This window comes from Pseudorca crassidens, chromosome 6 (assembly GCF_039906515.1).
Source record: "Pseudorca crassidens isolate mPseCra1 chromosome 6, mPseCra1.hap1, whole genome shotgun sequence".
Lineage (NCBI taxonomy): Eukaryota > Metazoa > Chordata > Mammalia > Artiodactyla > Delphinidae > Pseudorca > Pseudorca crassidens.
Genome location: NC_090301.1, coordinates 37,111,228 through 37,125,039, shown reverse-complemented (window position 1 = coordinate 37,125,039; position 13,812 = coordinate 37,111,228). Strand labels below are relative to the sequence as shown.

General features: G+C 37.8%; 1 protein-coding gene across 3 annotated transcripts in view; it reads left to right on the top strand.

Moving 5' to 3' along the window:
• Positions 1 to 4,721, top strand: part of PLCL1 (phospholipase C like 1 (inactive)) — a 385,709-nt gene extending 380,988 nt beyond the window's left edge. For all 3 annotated transcript variants that reach the window (XM_067741099.1, XM_067741100.1, XM_067741102.1), the window contains one exon: positions 3,017 to 4,721. In XM_067741099.1, the coding sequence (XP_067597200.1) occupies positions 3,017 to 3,199 (183 nt within the window). In that variant the 3' untranslated portion in view covers positions 3,200 to 4,721. The remainder of the gene's footprint in view (positions 1 to 3,016) is intronic.
• The last annotated feature ends 9,091 nt before the right edge of the window (positions 4,722 to 13,812 follow it).

Below are 13,812 nucleotides of genomic sequence, written 5' to 3'. Positions count from 1 at the left end.
GACACTTAGGTTGCTTTCATGTCCTGGCTATTGTAAATAGAGCTGCTATGAACATTTTGGTACATGACTCTTTTTGAATTATGGTTTTCTCAGGGTATATGCCCAGTAGTGGGATTGCTGGGTCATATGGTAGTTCTATTTGTAGTTTTTAAACCAACCTCCATACTGTTCTCCATAGTGGCTGTATCAATTTACATTCCCACCAACAGGGCAAGAGGGTTCCCTTTTCTCCACACCCTCTCCAGCATTTATTGTTTCTAGATTTTTTGATGATGGCCATTCTGACTGGTATGAGATGATATCGCATTGTAGTTTTGATTTGCATTTCTCTAATGATTAGTGATGTTGAGCATTCTTTCATGTGTTTGTTGGCAATCTGTATATCTTCTTTGGAGAAATGTCTATTTAGGTTTTCTGCCCATTTTTGGATTGGGTTGTTTGTTTTTTTGGATATTGAGCTGCATGAGCTGCTTGTAAATTTTGGAGATTAATCCTTTGTCAGTTGCTTCATTTGCAAATATTTTCTCCCATTCTGAGGGTTATCTTTTCATCTTGTTTATGGTTTCCTTTGCTGTGCAAAAGCTTTGAAGTTTCATTAGGTCCCATTTGTTTATTTTTGTTTTTATTTCCAACAGATAGCTTTTCAACATTTTTTGTAATCTTTAAAACTGTGATGAAGACGGAAGAATATTTTCATCATTTTTACAGGAGATAAAATGGCCCAGGGGGAAATTGTTGGAGCTAAAAGCAAAACTAAGATAGTCTGACTTTTGTCTCTGCCAACGAATGTTGGTGCATCTTATCTTCCTGACTCTGTAGATCCCATCTCTGAGTTCTGTCCGACTGTGCCACCTGGTTAATGATTGTCTTTTTATCCGTGTTGTTTCCATGGGTGACAATGACTGGGAGGCTTTACTGTGCTTTGTTGAGAGTTCACAGTTTGCCTTGAAGGGATGCCACATCATGTAGTGGTTAAGACTACAGTTCTGGAGCCAACTCCTGGACTTTATTTCAACCCCAGCTCCATCACTTAGCAGCTGTGTGAGTCTGGGAAGGAGGATCACTCTGGACCTCTGTTTTCATTGTAAACTTAAAGTAAGAAAAGAGCCTATTTTGTGGGGATGTTGTGACAAATAATGAACCTTTGTAAAGTATGAAGAAGAATGCCTGCAGAGAGTGAGCACTTTCTATGCTGTATTATTATCATTATCACTTCAGAATTGCATTTTTCAAAGTCGATGTGAATTTTTTTTTTGCGGTACGCGGGCCTCTCACTGTTGTGGCCTCTCCCGTTGCGGAGCACAGGCTCCGGACGCGCAGGCTCAGCGGCCGTGGCTCACGGGCCCAGCTGCTCCGCGGCATGTGGGATCTTCCCGGACCGGGGCACGAACCCGTGTCCCCTGCATCGGCAGGCGGACTCTCGACCACTGCGCCACCTGGGAAGCCTGGATGTGACTTTTTTTAACGTCCAGAGGGGACTCATTATGCCTATACTCCCCAAGTTCTGCTTGTGTCGTGCATATTTTTCTCTTAGAAAGTCCATCTCTATCTGAAAGAGTGTTCATTCTCTAGTCTCTAGTTTTAGTCTAAATTATAAACATGGTGTGTGGAACAGGGCACTGAACCGAGAGGCAGAAGACCTGGACTTAAGTCCCAGCTCAGTCATTAACCAGCTGTGACCTTGGGTCAGTCATGTCACCTCATCAGGCTCAGCTTCTTTTCTCCTCATGAGAAGGCTAAACTATACAACTTCCAAGTTTACTTCTAAAATCCCAATCCATGATTGAGGTACTTGGAGGTAAGTTCACCTTAACAAAAGTATTAGGCCAAGCTGTACTTATTCATCCCATATATTTAAAGGCTGTTGTTTGAAGGATTTTATGACATAAGATAGAATTGGCAAGTGCTTGTACAGATTTTGAGGAAAGAAATATTCCAAGGCATTTTTAATGCAATGGATTTTTAATTTTAGGGTCCTCATACATCCTAAAGTAAAAGCTTTCATCAAATTAAAGAGATCAAACAGTGTATGATGAAGTACCTTGCATAAAATAGGTGACTTACCTTTTCTCGAAGTCTCTGCTTTGTAGAGGAACTCTCCAGCAGCTCGTGTAACCTCCAGTTTCAAGGTCACACTCTCAGGCATTGTCATGAGAATGGAGAGGAGAGACGGAACTCCTTTCTCTTTTGTCTGTACACACCGGAAACATGTTCTGGCTTCCCCACACTTACTCCTTCAGCCCCTTGGGCTAGTGTCAGCATATACACTTGATAATTATAACAATGACCTAAAATAAGAAAAAAAATAATTGGAAAAGATCTTTCTCAGACTCTGATATAACTGACAACTGATGATTTCCTGTGATCCTCGTTTGCTTTTTTGTTTTGATTGACACACTAAGCCTCTGGAGCCTCTCTCCATCAGCCAGATGGGAACATTGTCCTCAGGATAATAGAAAAGAACATGGGTAAATAGGAACTTATCAAAAGGCAGGCTGTAGCGATGACCCAATATACTACAAACCAGCTTACCAAGCATAAGGGTGTGTGGTTTACTTTACAGAGATTTGCTTTGTAAGCTCTTTTACACTGAGAAGATGATTTAATTTTCAGTTCTTTGAGGAAGAGCTTCTTCCCTTGTTTTCTCCCAAGCCTAGGAATGCTGGGCTGGGTGGGTTAGGAGTTACAGCAGTGTGCAGTCTCGAACCCTGGTGATGGAAGGGCTGATTGTCCTTGGTACATTCAGATAAGGGTCCGCAGACGGTGTTCCCTCCTATAGGAAATCTCCAGAGGCTCCCAGCAACTACAGAGACAATGGGGAAGGCTCAGGTTGAGGTCCTTGACTTAAAGAGCAAAGACCCTCAATAATGCAAGGAAAGGATGTTGGAAAAGTGGGCTCTCCGGTCTGAGTCTGTTTCCTCACTGAGCAACAGCATGAAGGATATAGAGTGATGTCACTTAGGATCTGCCTGGCCCATAACATTCTTCTTTGGTGTCTATTTCTGCCTGTTTGTAGGGCCAAGGAGATCTGTTGAAGAATGCCAAGAATGAAGCTATAGAGAACATGAAGCAGATCCAGCTGGCGTGCTTGTCTTGTGGCCTTAGTAAAGCCCCCAGCAGTGGTGCCGAGGCCAAGAGCAAGCGCAGCCTGGAGGCCATAGAGGAGAAGGAGAGCAGCGAGGACAATGGGAAGCTGTGACCCTGAGTGGCAGCCACGCCTTCACCCAGGCTTCCTGCCAAGGACTCTGGTTTTTCCTTCTGGTTTTCTTTCTTTAAGCTTTTTAGAAGTTCACAGAAAGATGCCCTCTCTGGGGTATTGGACATAAACAGATATTTTCACAATGTCAGTATTTTAACATAGTTAATTTATCTAAGTTAAAATCTTTAGTAGCAGTGTTTTAAAATTCTGAGATGTGTGTACACACTCACGTATGGATGTGGGCGGAAGTGTGTGTGTGTGTGTGTGTGTGTGAGAGAGCAAGCGAGAGACAGAGATAGAGAGAGAGAGACAGAGAGGGACAGAGAGAGAGAGAGAGAGCAAAAGAGAAGGACTGAGAGAGGTGGGGACGGGAGAGAGAGATTGAGATGCTGTTGAAATCTATTCTGTGTTGCATTATTCATTTAGTAACTTATTACTTTATCATTTTGGGACAAATCTGTTCATCTGAAATTCTAAAGAGCACTTCACTATAACCTGTTGCTGTGTTTAATTTTACTTCTCTACCTTTATCATTTAATTTGGAAATCGTAACACAGCTTATAATTGAAGGAAGCCAAATTTATCATGCATAGATGTTTTAATAGATTAAATATAGATTAGACAAATTCCTAAGAATCACAGTAGAAATAAAAGTGAATGAAGGATAAACAACTGATCAGAATTTCTGGGAAGATCAGCAAAGTCTTCAGTTAGTGAACTCTTTAAAATATTTATTAAATAAAATCAATTTTTAGAAAGTTTTCTGTAGTTGTTTACTTTTCAGTGGAAAAGTTGATCTTAAGTGAATTTATACCCACTTATGTGGTACTCTGAAACACCATGAAAACTCTGTTGAAATTAGGATTTTGATGTGACAACGATATTCAGTTATGAAATTTCAAGGTTGTGATTTATAGGAAGGTCTCATTCTTCCTAACTGGGAATCTTAACATTCATTTTCTATTACACACATGGGCAGCTAGGAGGTCTTGACTTTCATTGCATTTAATTGAGCACTAAATTTAAATTTAAAGACATTGTTCAAACAATATCATATCATCACCTTGAGCTGATATAAATTCTGTGGGTCAGATAACACTGTGATGATTTAAGGACTAACCGATTACAAAGTATCTATGATATAATTTTAACACATGCAGAAAAACATACACACAAAAGAAGCAAATGACTAATTAGGGTACATTTATAATTGCATCCAGATCATTTTTACCCTAATATCTTCAGAAAGTACTTGAGTGTAATATGTTTGTTACCTCCAACAGAACTAAATGTTCTATGGTTATGAAAATATATCTATTTAAAACATTGCTTTTATTTTGAAAAGCTTCTTAATTAATTTGGTTAACAAATATGCTAATTTGGGGGAACCTAGGGAAGATCATTGTTGAAATTTTGCAAATATAAACATCTTCTATAGCAACTGTGTTAAGTTATTTCTGACTTCTTAACACTATTATGTTCATGTTGCACATTACTGAGAGAGTAAAGATATGAAACAACACTTTTATTGTTCTCTTTTATTGTGAATTAATTGAAAAAGGAATGATAATGAAAATGAGTTACTATATAAAAAATATCTTACAGGGTATGATATTTCCATGGACCAGATATGATGATATTTCTCCCTAGGTTTAAAACTGGGTGCTTGGGAAGACACATGAGCTCATTTGAAGGTAGGTTTCCAGTGGTACTACAATAGCCTGAAAAAATGTCTTTACCCTCCATTATACTTACCCTTCACAGTGGAAGGAATAGTGGAATGCAGATATCTAAGACCCTTATGATGAAAACGAGGTGATATAGACAGAAACAAAACCCTCCTTGCATTAGCCAGTTGGTTGGTTTCACCTGTGGACCTCTTCACCTCCCTGAGTACCATGTGGAGAAATTCATGTCTTTACAGAGAGGTGGGAAGAGAAGCTAAAGGGTGGCAAACTTTCAAAGAATATTCATTCATGTCTTTACTTGAGGGTCAAATCCAATCCTTGAGAGTGGCTTCTCTAGTTTATTCCATTTGTCCTGGGGCTCCACGCACACTTAGGCTCTAGTACCCAAATATTCTTGAGAACATGATATGATTCCACCTCATCTAATGCTGCTTCTGGTGTCAGCCACTCTCTGCTCCACTGCGCTGGGTATCCTTCGTAGGTAGGGATTGAGGTGTGGGGCAGAGAGGAGCTTTAGATTCTGAGAGTAGAGAAGTTGCCAGGGAAGAGGTCTTACCTCCTGATGGAATAGCAAAAACAAACATACAACCTTTTTTCATTATTATATTCTACAAGTGTCTGGTTTTTTTCCAAACTTGAACTTCTCTAGAAAAAGCCCCCTTCTCTCCACTTAGCTTTTGGTGATGCTAGGAAGGCAGAGTGGTAGATATTCAGTCTATTTTTATTAATTTTTACATTACCCATGGAATTTGAGGCGGTGATGGTAGGTATTATCACTGATATTTTGTAGGTGAGAAAGCCAAAGGCCACTGAAATACTAAGTGGAAGAACTGATTTTGAATTCTGGTCTGTCCAAATTTTGTGCAAGAGTATTTATTCAATGATTTTGATTTTTAATTTAATTCTCAAAACTTTAAACTAAATTATTAACTCTTTCCTTTACAACCACAAATAAAAGAACTTCATCCTATTTTTTTATAATAAAATATTAATGATCAATATAAAAATGCAAAAATAGAAAAATATTTAAAAAATAAAAATATCCCACTATTACATTTAGATTTATACCTCTTAGACCCTGTTTAGCATTTCTTTATACATATAAATGTGCTTTCATTTTTAACAAAAAATGAGATCATATTATATAAACTGCTTTGTAACAGGCTTTTTACAACAATAAAAACAATACATCGTGGAGATCTTTTTATGTCAATAATATATATATGTACACTGGAGCTCTCAGCCTTTGAATTGAATCTAGTCCATAAATGACATATTTTATTTGGTCACTGAGTTTTTTCAAAAAATTCTAAACAATAGACAACTTTTAAACATGAGGAGATTTCACATAAAAACTTCAATTTTCTACTTCTTTTAAAATATTAGGTATAGGGCTTCCCTGGTGGCGCAGTGGTTGAGAGTCCAACTGCTGATGCAGGGGATGTGGGTTCGTGCCCCGGTCTGGGAAGATCCCACATGCTGCGGAGCGGCTGGGCCTGTGAGCCATGGCCGCTGAGCCTGCGCGTCTGGAGCCTGTGCTCCGCAATGGGAGAGGCCACAGCAGTGAGAGGCCCGCGTACAGCAAAAAATAAATAAATAAATAAATAAAATATTAGGTATACTGAAAACACTAGACCCTCCCCCACTTCTTACTTGGCATCAATTGATTTGAGTTGCCCTCTTCAAAAGGCGCATGTGCTATCCAGTTTGCCAAAGAGCCTCTTTACTCATTTATGTTACATCTTGCCCCTGTGGACATCTTAGGTGGTTATCCTTGATCCAAATCATTATTTATAATTTTGACATAGTGTCTTTCTATATGGATTATCATGACATATTTAACCCATCTCCTATTGCTAGACTTATATTTCCTAACTTCTTGTTATATAAGCATTGCAGTGATGAAAATCCACTTTTGCAAAACTTCCATATCCCAAAGTCTTTAGGATGAATTTCTAGAAGTGGAATAATTGGTCAAAGAATAGATATATTTTTTAGGAATTCTGTGATACATTGCCATATAGTCTCTGGAAAACTTGTCCAATTTAATTTCCTACCATAAGTTCATGAAAGTTCTGAAATCTTGGCTAATACTAAATTTAATTTTTTTTTTATTTTCATCTTTGCCAATCTACTAGGTTAAATTTCTTATTTCTCTTTATCTTTATTCTCTAGTGAGATTGAACACATGTTAGTATGTTCATTGACTATAAATAATCTCATAGAGATTGCCTTTGTTTTCTGATCATTTTTGGGTGGGGTGGTAAATTTTTATCTTTTATTATTTATTTTTAAGGGGCATTTACTTAAGAATCTTAACGCTGTGTTTGTCATGTGTGTTGCTAATGTCTTTTGATGTATAGATCCCTAATTTAGTCCAAGTTATTTTTTTTTCCCTTTATGGTTAGTGTTAAGACATCTTTGCCCTGGATGTTCATGAAGATATTCTCTTATATTACCTGCTAGTAGCTTTTTTTTTACTTTTCACATTTAACTTTACAAGTCCCCTAAAATTGATTTTTGTGTATAGCATAAGGTGTAGTCCCAATTCCATCTTTTCCCAGCATGGATAATCAGTTAGCCCAGTCCATTTATTGTAAAGACTGTCCATTGTCCAAGACTCTACAGTGCCACCCTTGTGAAAAATGAAGCACCCATGTATGAGTGTGTGTCTCTTTATGGAATCTCTATTCAGTTCCATTGGTCTATGTCTGTCCTGGCAATATTACTGTACTGTCTTCATTGCTATAGTTTTATAATTATTATTATTTTTTTACATCTTTATTGGAGTATAATTGCTTTACAATGGTGTGTTAGTTTCTGCTTTATAACAAAGTCAGTTATACATATACATATGTTCCCATATCTCTTCCCTCTTGCGTCTCCCTCCCTCCCACGCTCCCTATCCCACTCCACTAGGTAGTCACAAAGCACCGAGCAGATCTCCCTGTGCTATGCGGCTGCTTCCCACTAGCTATTTTATGTTTGGTAGTGTATATATGTCCATGTCACTCTCTCACTTTGTCACAACTTACCCTTACCCCTCCCCATATCCTCAAGTCCATTCTCTAGTAGGTCTGTGTCTTTATTCACGTCTTACCCCTAGATTCTTCATGACATTTTTTTTCTTAGATTCTATATATATGTGTTAGCATATGGTATTTGTCTTTCTCCTTCTGACTTAACTTCGCTCTGTATGCCAGACTCTGGGTCCATCCACCTCACTACAAATAACTCGATTTTGTTTCTTTTTATGGCTGAGTAATGTTCCATTGTACATATGTGCCACATCTTCTTTATCCATTCATCCGATGATGGACACTTAGGTTGTTTCCATCTCCTGGCTATTGTAAATAGAGCTGCAATGAACATTGTGGTACATGACTCTTTTTGAATTACGGTTTTCTCAGGGTATATGCACAGTAGTGAGATTGCTGGGTCATATGGTAGTTCCATTTGTAGTTTTTTAAGGAACCTCCATACTGTTCTCCATAGTGGCTGTACCAATTCACATTCCCACCAGCAGTGCAAGACGTTCCCTTTTCTCCACACCCTCTCCAGCATTTATTGTTTGTAGATTTTTTGATGATGGCCATTATGACCGGTGTGAGATGATATCTCATTGTAGTTTTGATTTGCATTTCTCTAATGATTAATGATGTTGAGCATTCTTTCATGTGTTTGTTGGCAGTCTGTATATCTTCTTTGGAGAAATGTCTATTTAGGTCTTCTGCCCATTTTTGGATTGGGTTGTTTTTTTTTTTTGTTATTGAGCTGCATGAGCTACTTGTAAATTTTGGAGATTAATCCTTTGTCAGTTGCTTCATTTGCAAATATTTTCTCCCATTATGAGGGTTGTCTTTTCATCTTGTTTATGGTTTCCTTTGCTGTGCAAAAGCTTTTAAGTTTTATTAGGTCCTATTTGTTTATTTTTGTTTTTATTCCCATTTCTTTAGGAGGTGGGTCAAAAAGGATCTTGCTCTGATGTATGTCATAGAGTGTTCTGCCTATCTTTTCCTCTAAGAGTTTGATAGTTTCTGGCCTTACATTTAGGTCTTTAATCCATTTGGAGCTTATTTTTGTGTATGGTGTTAGGGAGTGTTCTAATCTCATACTTTTACATGTACCTGTCCAGATTTCCCAGCACCACTTATTAAAGAGGCTGTCCTTTCTTCACTGTACATTCCTGCCTCCTTTATCAAAGATAAGGTGACCATATGTGTGTGGGTTTATCTCTGGGCTTTCTAACCTGTTCCATTGATCTGTATTTCTGTTTTTGTGCCAGTACCATACTGTCTTGATTACTGTAGCTTTGTAGTATAGTCTGCAGTCAGGGAGCCTGATTCCTACAGCTCCGTTTTTCATTCTCAAGATTGCTTTGGCTATTCGGGATCTTTTGTGTTTCCATACAAATTGTGAAATTTTTGTTCTAGTTCTGTGAAAAATGTCATTGGTAGTTTGATAGAGATTGCATTGAATCTGTAGATTGCTTTGAGTAGTATAGTTATTTTCACCATGTTGATTCTTCCAATCCAAGAACATGGTATATCTCTCCATCTATTTGTATCATCTTTAATTTCTTTCATCAGTGTCTTATAATTTTCTGCATACAGGTCTTTTGTCTCCTTAGGTAGGTTTATTCCTAGATATTTTATTCTTTTTGTTGCAATGGTAAATGGGAGTGTTTTCTTGATTTCTCTTTCAGATTTTTCATCATTAGTGTATAGGAATGCCAGAGATTTCTGAGCATTAATTTTTTATCCTGCTACTTTACCAAATTCATTGATAAGCTCTAGTAGTTTTCTGGTAGCATCTTTAGAATTATCTATGTATAGTATCATGTCATCTGCACACAGTCACAGCTTTACTTCTTCTTTTCCGATTTGGATTCCTTTTCTTCTCTGATTGCTGTGGATAAAACTTCCAAAACTATGTTGAATAATAGTGGTGAGAGTGGGCAACCTTGTCTTGTTCCTGATCTTAGTGGAAATGCTTTCAGTTTTTCACCATTGAGGACGATGTTGGCTGTGGGTTTGTCATATATGACCTTGATTATGTTGAGGAAAGTTCCCTCTATGCCTACTTTCTGCAAGGATTTTATCATAAATGGGTGTTGAATTTTGTCAAAAGTTTTCTCTGCATCTATTGAGATGATCATATGGTTTTTCTCCTTCAATTGGTTAATATGGTGTATCACGTTGATTGCTTTGCATATATTGAAGAATCCTTGCATTCCTGGAATACACCCCACTTGATCATGGTGTATGATCCTTTTAATGTGCTGTTGGATTCTGTTTGCTAGTATTTTGTTGAGGATTTTTCCATCTATGTTCATCAGTGATACTGGCCTGTAGTTTTCTTTCTTTGTGACATCTTTGTCTGGTTTTGGTATCAGGGTGATGGTGGCCTCGTAGAATGAGTTTGGGAGTGTTCCTCCCTCTGCTATATTTTGGAAAAGTTTGAGAAGGATAGGTGTTAGCTCTTCTCTAAGTGTTTGATAGAATTCGCCTGTGAAGCCATCTGGTCCTGGGCTTTTATTTGTTGGAAGATTTTTAATCACAGTTTCAATTTCAGTGCTTGTGATTGGTGTGACCATATTTTCTATTTCTTCCTGATTCAGTCTTGGCAGGTTGTGCATTTCTAAGAGTTTGTCCATTTCTTCCAGGTTGTCCATTTTATTGGCATAGAGTTGCTTGTAGTAATCTCTCATGATCTTTTGTATTTCTGCAGTGTCAGTTGTTACTTCTCCTTTTTCATTTCTAATTCTATTGATTTGAGTCTTCTCCCTTTTTTTCTTGATGAGACTGGCTAATGGTTTATCAATTTTGTTTATCTTCTCAAAGAACCAGCGTTTAGTTTTATTGATCTTTGTTATCATTTCCTTCATTTCTTTTTCATTTATTTCTGGTTTGATTCTTATGATTTCTTTCCTTCTGCAAACTTTGGGGTTTTCTTGTTCTTCTTTCTCTAATTGCTTTAGGTGCAAGGTTAGGTTGTTTATTCGAGATGTTTCCTGTTTCTTAAGGTAGGATTGTATTGCTATAAACTTCCCTCTTAGAACTGCTTTTGCTGCATCCCATAGGTTTTGGGTCATTGTGTCTCCATTGTCATTTGTTTCTAGGTATTTTTTTTATTTCCTCTTTGATTTCTTCAGTGATCACTTCGTTATTAAGTAGTGTATTGTTTAGCCTCCATGTGTTTGTATTTTTTACAGATCTTTTCCTGTAATTGATATGTAGTCTCATAGCCTTGTGGTCGGAAAAGATACTTGATACAATTTCAATTTTCTTAAATTTACCAAGGCTTGATTTGTGACCCAAGATATGATCTATCCTGGAGATTGTTCCATGAGCACTTGAGAAAAATGTGTATTCTGTTGTTTTTGGGTGGAATGGCCTATGAATATCAATTAAGACCATCTTGTTAAATGTATCATTTAAAGCTTGTGTTTCCTTATTTATTTTCATTTTGAATGATCTGTCCATTAGTGAAAGTGGGGTGTTAAAGTCCCTTGGAATGAATGTGTTACTGTCGATTTCCCCTCTTATGTCTGTTACTATTTGCCTTATGTATTGAGGTGCTCCTATGTTGGGTGCATAAATATTTACAATTGTTATATCTTCTTCTTGGATCGATCCCTTGATCATTATGTACTGTCCTTCTTTGTCTCTTCTAATAGTCTTTATTTTAAAGTCTATTTTGTCTGATATGAGAATTGCTACTCCAGCTTTCTTTTGGTTTCCATTTGTATGGAATATCTTTTTCAATCCCCTTACTTTCAGTCTGTATGTGTCTCTAGGTCTGAAGTGGGTTTCTTGTAGACAGCATATATATGGGTCTTGTTTTTGTATCCATTTAGCCAGTCTGTCTTTTGGTGGGAGCATTTAGTCCATTTACATCTAAGGTAATTATCGATATGTATGTTCCTATTCCCATTTTCTTAATTGTTTTGGGTTCGTTATTGTAGATCTTTTCCTTTGTTGTGTTTCTTGCCTAGAAAAGTTCCTGTAGCATTTGTTGTAAAGCTGGTTTGGTGGTGCTGAACTCTCTCAGCTTTTGCTTGTCTGTAAAGATTTTAATTTCTCCATCAAATCTGAATGAGATCCTTGCTGGGTAGAGTAATCTTGGTTGCAGGTTTTTCTCCTTCATCACTTTAAATATGTCCTGCCAGTCCCTTCTGGCTTGCAGAGTTTCTGCTGAAAGATCAGCTGTTAACCTTATGAGGATTCCCTTGTGTGTTATTTGTTGTTTTTCCCTTGCTGCTTTTAATATGTTTTCTTTGTATTTAATTTTTGACCGTTTGATTAATATGTCTTGGCGCATTTCTCCTTGGATTTATCCTGTATGGGACTCTCTGTCCTTCCTGGACTTGATTAACTTTACCATATTAGGGAAGTTTTCAACTATAATCTCTTCAAATATTTTCTCAGTCCCTTTCTTTTTCTCTTCTTCTTCTGGAAACCCTATAATTCGAATGTTGGTGCGTTTAATGTTGTCCCAGAGGTCTCTGAGACTGTCCTCCATTCTTTTAATTCTTTTTTCTTTATTCTGCTCTGCAGTAGTTATTTCCACTATTTTATCTTCCAGATCACTTATCCGTTCTTCTGCCTCAGTTATTCTGCTACTGATCCCATCTAGAGTATTTTTAATTTCATTTATTGTGTTGTTCATCGTTGTTTGTTTCATCTTTAGTTCTTCTAGGTCCTTGTTAAATGTTCTTTGCATTTTGTCTATTCTATTTCCAAGATTTTGGATCATCTTTACTATCATTATTCTGAGTTCTTTTTCAGGTAGACTGCCTATTTCCTCTTCATTTGTTAGGTCTGATGGGTTTTTATCTTGCTCCTTCATCTGCTGTGTGTTTTTCTGTCTTCTCATTTTGCTTATCTTACTGTGTTTGGGGTCTCCGTTTTGCAGGCTGCAGGTTCGTAGTTCCCATTGTTTTTGGTGTCTGTCCCCAGTGGCCAAAGGTGGTTCAGTGGGTTGTGTAGGCTTCCTGGTGGAGGGGACTAGTGCCTGTGTTCTGGTGAATGAGGCTGGATCTTGTCTTTCTGGTGGGCAGGTCCACGTGTGGTGGTGTGTTTTGGGGTGCCTGTGGACTTATTATGATTTTAGGCAGCCTCTCTGCTAATGGGTGGGGTTGTGTTCCTGTCTTGCTAGTTGTTTGGCATAAGGTGTCCAGCACTGTAGCTTGCTGGTCGTTGAGTAAAGCTGGGTGCTGGTGTTGAGATGGAGATCTCTGGGAGAATTTTGCTGTTTGATATTATGTGGAGCTGGGAGGTCTCTTGTGGACCAGTGTCCTGGAATTGGCTCTCCCACCTCAGAGGCAGAGCACTGACTCCTGGCTTCAGCACCAAGAACCTTTCATCCACACGGCTCAGAATAAAAGGGAGAAGAAAGAAAGAACAAAACAAAGAAATAAAGAAAGAAAGAAAGAATGGAAGGAAGGAAGGAAGGAAGGAAGAAAGAAAGAAAGACGGAAGGACGGAAGGAAGGGAAGAAAAGAAAGAAAGGAAGGAAGAAAGGAAGAGAAAGAAAGAAAGAAGATAAAATAAAATAAGATAAAATATTAAAATAAAAAATAATAATTAAGAAAAAATAATTATTTTAAAGAAAAAAAACGGACCGATAGAACCCTATGACAAATGGTGGAAGTGAAGCTATACAGACAAAATCTCACAGAGAAACATACACACTCACAAAAAGAGGAAAAGGGGAAAAAATAAATCTTGCTCTCAAAGTCCACCTCCTCAATTTTGGATGATTTGTTGTCTATTCATGTATTCCACAGATGCAGGTACATCAAGTTGATTGTGGAGCTTTAATCCGCTGCTTCTGAGGCTGCTGGGGGAGATTTCCCTTTCTCTTCTTTGTTCTCGCAGCTCCCGGGGCTCAGCTTTGGATTTGGCCCAGCCTCTGCATGTA